Source organism: Plectropomus leopardus, unplaced genomic scaffold (assembly GCF_008729295.1).
Source record: "Plectropomus leopardus isolate mb unplaced genomic scaffold, YSFRI_Pleo_2.0 unplaced_scaffold3727, whole genome shotgun sequence".
Classification (NCBI taxonomy): Eukaryota; Metazoa; Chordata; class Actinopteri; order Perciformes; family Serranidae; genus Plectropomus; species Plectropomus leopardus.
In genome coordinates, this window is record NW_024640763.1 from 1 (window position 1) to 5,219 (window position 5,219).

General features: G+C 50.2%; 1 protein-coding gene across 1 annotated transcript; it reads right to left on the reverse strand.

Annotated features, from left to right (window-relative positions):
• Positions 1–6: 6 nt before the first annotated feature.
• Positions 7–4,409, reverse strand: LOC121938897 (zinc finger protein 664-like). The gene is made up of 3 exons (XM_042482051.1): positions 3,919–4,409; positions 2,125–2,263; positions 7–1,950 (listed from the first exon to the last, which is right to left on the reverse strand). The coding sequence occupies exons 1-3, from the start codon at positions 3,940–3,942 to the stop codon at positions 611–613; spliced, it is 1,503 nt and encodes a 500-aa protein (XP_042337985.1). The 5' UTR covers positions 3,943–4,409; the 3' UTR covers positions 7–610.
• Positions 4,410–5,219: the final 810 nt, after the last annotated feature.

Genomic DNA, 5,219 nt, shown 5'->3' on the forward strand with positions numbered 1-5,219 from the left:
GTCTCTCCGTCAGCATTCACGCCCTCTGAACTGTGACCTCAAACTTTCACTAAGAGCTTTGAGGAGATGAGACAGCGGACAGACAAGACAGAAGACAGACGAGACAGCGGACAGACAAGACAGAAGACAGACGAGACAGCGGACAGACAAGACAGAAGACAGACGAGACAGTGGACAGACATCCTCTCTGACGGTTAAAGCTGAGCGTCGTCCTGACAGAGACACACAGACGTTGACGGAGACGTTGGACTGGTCCTTCACAGTGTGCCTCTGAGTGGTTCGGTCCGAGTTTGTCTCTGGAGTGTTTGTTAGTGTCTCATCGTCTCTTTGAACGGGTCTCGGAAGCGAGCGGACGCTCTGAATCATTCATGATTTCATTTTTGGAGATAAAAGAAACAAAAGTTCTGAACGTTTGTCAGAAGCAGCTCTGAGTTTAAAAACACAAACAGGATAAAAATTTGTAAAAAATTAAACCTAAATGAACCGAGCAGCTGGGAAACGTCCTGACCGGCCGCCATGTTTACAGTCAGCTCACACTGTGGTCAAAGTATCTTCGTGTTGACCCGCTGCATCGACTTCCTATTGGACGGCGTGCCGGTGGCGGCGGCGCTCACAGGGCCGGCCGGTGGTGCAGGAACCTCTTGAGGTGGTAGCGCAGCACGCCTTTGGTCTTGAAGGTCTTGCCGCAGCTGCAGGCGTGCGGGCGCTCGCCGGTGTGGTCCAGCTGGTGGACACGCAGCAGCGAGCTGGTGAAGAAGAACTCGCCACAGGTGATGCAGTAGTGGCTCTTCTCACCCGTGTGTTTGGAGCGGCGGTGGCTGAGCAGCGAGCCGGACGTGATGAAGCTCTGTCCACAGTCGCGGCAGCTGAAGGGGCGCTCGCCGGTGTGGATGCGCTCGTGCGCCCTCCAGGAGTTGTGGTAGCTGAAGGCCTTGTGGCAGTAGGAGCACTGGTACAGCTTCTCCTTGGTGTGGCTCAGCCGGTGCATCTTCAGGTAGTGTGCGATGGTGAAACTCTTGCCGCAGTCGGCGCAGCTGAATGGCTTCTCGCCCACGTGGAACAGCGTGATGTGCGAGCGCAGGTGGGATGACTGGGTGAACCTCTTGCCGCAGGTGGTGCAGAGGAAGGGCCGCTCGCCCGTGTGCGTCACCATGTGGGACTTGAGGTGCGGCGACTGGGTGAAGCTCTTGCCGCACTCGGGGCACTTGTAGGGCTTGAGGCCGGTGTGTGTGCGGTTGTGCAGCTTGAGGCCCTGCAGGCTGGAGAAGCACTTGCCGCACTCGGAGCAGCGGTAGTCCTTGAGGTGCTCGTGGGTGCGCTGGTGGCAGCGCAGGCCGCTCAGCAGCTTGAAGCCTTTGGCGCAGGTGGGGCACTTGTGCGGCTTGCGGTTGGAGTGCGTCACCTGGTGCAGCTTCAGGCTCTGCGGGTTGCTGAAGGTCTTGCTGCACTTAAGGCAGGGCAGCGGCTTTGGGTCGCGGTGCGACTTGCGGTGGAAGTTGAAGCCCTGGTAGGACACGAACATCTTGTCACAGACTTTGCAGCGGTAGCACTTCTCCCCCTTGTGGGCCTCCAGGTGGTCGTCCAGCTCGCGCTGCTGTGCGAAGCCGTCCCCGCAGAACCAGCACTTGAAGGGTTTGGTCCCGGAGTGCGTGCGGTGGTGCGTCTTCCAGTCGCGCTTCAGGGCGAAGGTTTTGTCGCAGTAGGAGCAGCGGTAGGGCTGGTGGCGGTCGTGGACCTGCTGGTGGACGACGAGGCTCATCAGCGTCGGGTAGGTCTTCCCGCAGCGCCAGCACTCGTTGGGTTTGTGTCCGCGGTGTGTCCTGCGGTGCGCCTCCAGGTGCGCTGCCTTGTAGAAGCCTCGACTGCAGTCGGGGCAGTGCACCATCTTCCTGCCGCTGATGGTTGGGCGCTGCGGCCTTGGCCGGCGGGGACAGAGATGAGGGTGGTCACCTGCAGGACACAGAGGTCAGAGAACAGCGTTCTTCACCTGTCATCTCATCATAGCGCCGCTTCACACGGTGAGACAGCGACACAGACGTGAAAGCAGAGCAGCAGCAGGAATTTCTCCTCCTGATCTAACACTTCATCAACCAAACATCTGAACAATGAACGACAGTCCTTTACCCAGAGACAGGAAGTCGCGGCCCTGCAGCCACAGCCGGCAGTCGGTCAGAGTGACACAGAGCTTCATGAGGACCGGGTACGCCTGGATCTCCACGTCGCCCTCCGGCTCCGATTTGATCCGAACATCTTCAGCTGCATCCTGAAATCACAAAATCCATCAACACGATCCTTAAAGTGGGTCTGCATGTTGGGATGACATGTTTTCTTTAAGAAGTTTTGGCAATTTTTTGGCAACATTTTTTATTAGGAATGTTTGGCGATTTTTTATTCTCTTTAAAATTTTTCTTTAATTATTTTGACTTTTTCCCCCTTTAAATATATTCCACCATTTGATACCCTTTAAAAAGAGTGTTTATCGGAGTCTGGAGGGTTTGGTGCTGCAGAGTTCAGGACTGATTCTGCAGATCTGGTTCTGCAGCTGATCTGAAAATATACTGATGTTCTACCAGTCTGTTGTGGCAAGTGTCCTCTTCTATGCTGTGGTGTGCTGGGGAGGCAGCATCAAGAAGAGGGACGCCTCTCGGCTGGACAGGCTGGTAAGAAAAGCTGGCTCTGTGGTCGGCACAGAGCTGGACTCGATCACATCAGTGGCAGAGAGAAGGACTCTCAGCAAACTGCTCTGCATCATGGACAATGCCCAGCACCCTCTGCACGGCATCATCATCAGGCAGAGGAGTGTCTTCAGTGACAGGCTGCTGTCCCTGTCCTGCTCCACTGACAGGCTGAGGAAGTCGTTTGTCCCACAGGCCATACGACTCTTCAACTCCTCCTCACACAGATAAACACTGTTTGCACTGTTTTTACTGGTATTGCACTGTTTTATTGTTATTGTTGTTTTATATCTTGCGTTTTTGCATATTCTGCATCTCTCTTTTTCTCTGTATATATTGCTTATATATTTATTGGTCTATATTCTATTTATGTTTATTATGCTGCTGGTTACTTAAATTTACCTCGGGATCAATAAAGTACCTATCTATCTATCTATCTATCTATCTATAACTGTTACACACCTGTACTCAGCATGTTTAATGCAGTACTTTCACTGTCACAACCAGTACTTTTACTGTGTGCCGTTGATTGTTTTTTGCAGTAGCAGAGTATATCTTGGTATTTTTCTTCCGCAGTAGCAGAATACATTTTAGTAGTAGTACTGCAGTAGCAGAGTATATTTCAGTAGCAGTGCTACAGTATCAGAGTATATCTCAATAGTAGTACTGCAGTATCAGAGTATATTGCAGTAGTAGTACTGCAGTGGCACAGGCGGGTCTGGTCGGGGTCCTGCAGGCCTCCACAGCAGCAGTCGGACCTTCGACGCTCAGAGTCTGAACCGAAGTCCGTTCGCCGTCTGACGGTTTTCGGCTCTGTGCGCAGACGCAGACCGGAAGGTTAATAAAGTTGGGTTGAATCAGGTGAACAGGTGTGTCTGAGTGATCCGGCTAACGGAACACGGACTCAAACTGGACCCTGCGGCTGGTCCAACCGGTCCTCCTCTCTGAGGCTCGGTACGGGAACGGACTCTGCGCCGGATTACAGGGAGCTGAGCTGTGTTCGGGTCGGGCCGGATGAACCACCGGACAGTGAGACCAGATTCTGGCACCTTCTGGAGTCCGGTTTCTGGAGTCCGATACCGTCAGTGAGCTCCGGTAGAGGATCGGCCATCGGTGTTAAATTGCTCGGTTTTTGAATGGAGTCTGGCGGGGCAGGTCTCAGACCGGAGGCTAGCTCCGTTAGCTTAGCTGCGTGACGGCTCCGGGCTCGGTGCGGGTTAACGGGGTGTGTCGGTGTGTTTACCGGAGAGGCCGCGTCGGTGTCCATCCCGCCGGTGCAGCCGCCGAAGCACGGATCCGTTTCTGAAGTGCTGAGCTCACTCCGCCAACTTCTTCTTCTTCTCCTCCTGCAGCAGCAGCTGGCCACTTCCGGGGAAAAGTTCAGCCTCCCAAAAAAACCCGAACATCCCAAAATCTGAACATCGATGAGAGAAAGAAGCAGACTGGTCTCTCTGCGGAGAGTCCTCCGCCCTCCTCCGCCCTCCTCCGCCCTTTATTTCACTGAGTGTTCGTGTTTATTCTGGGGACGTTAGGGACCGTCTGTTATTTATGAGGGGGGGCCGTGAGGAAAAAGGAAGTCATGATTTTTATTTTGGCTCAGGGTAATATATTACTGCCATAAACAACAACAACATGAGGTTAGGAGGCATGTTTTCGTTAACATTTCTATAACTTTTTGGCTTTTTTTCAGTGTTGTTTTTTTTACTTAAAAAGGCAATTATTGTTTTAATACAGTTATTGGCTTTTTTATGAATTTTTGGGGGGATTTTCTTTAACATTTATTTAACATTTTATCCTTGAATTCCTTTTGGCAATTTTGCTTTCTTTTTCTTTTTTTTTGTAAAATATCTGGGTCTTTTCACAACTTTTGGGCATTTTATTTCTTTTAACAATTTTGAACCATTAAGACATGTTTCTTTGAAATTAACCAAAAATGACACCATTCATCACAGCCAGACATGGTTAAAAAAAAAAAAAAAAAATTTTTTTAAAAATGCTTTTTCACATTTCTGATGGTCCTTAAACGCTTTCATCTGGAAAAAAAAACACATTTGATGATAAATTGGTGATATTTCATCCAAATCACTTTATTCTCCATTTGATTTTAAAGGGCTTTTTCTGTCTTTACCCACGTTTTCCTGGTTATTCGTGTCGAAAATAAAGCATCTAAAAGTTTCTCCTCGGTGTTAAAACTCTTCAGAAATCACAGAAATATTTTCTATGATCAGGTTCACTTCAGATTTTGGACACTTTGAGTTACTTGAAGTAAAAAAGAAGTTCCACTTCACATGTTGAGTTCAGGACTTTTACTGGGAACAGTATTTTCAGAATGTGGTACTTGTACTTTTACTGAAGTGTCCAAGTACTTCTTTCCCCTCTGATATGAGTCGTAGTGATTAATGCCAGCAGAACCAGAACCAGAACCAGTAAGGAGAACGTCTTCAGTCAGCAGAATCAGCTGATTCACATCGAGTTCCACTTCATCTCAGATCACACTGAAGGACAGAGGGGACACAGGGGACAGAGGGGACACAGGGGACAGAG

What these genes read in the sequence shown, in the direction of transcription:
- LOC121938897 (XM_042482051.1), bottom strand. Translation starts at nt 3,942, where the DNA reads ATGGACACCGACGCGGCCTCTCCG. An exon ending in ACACCGACGCGGCCTCTCCG is followed by an intron (nt 2,264 to 3,918) that starts GTAAACACACCG and finishes TTGTGATTTCAG; the next exon opens with GATGCAGCTGAAGATGTTCG. An exon ending in CCGCGACTTCCTGTCTCTGG is followed by an intron (nt 1,951 to 2,124) that starts GTAAAGGACTGT and finishes TGTGTCCTGCAG; the next exon opens with GTGACCACCCTCATCTCTGT.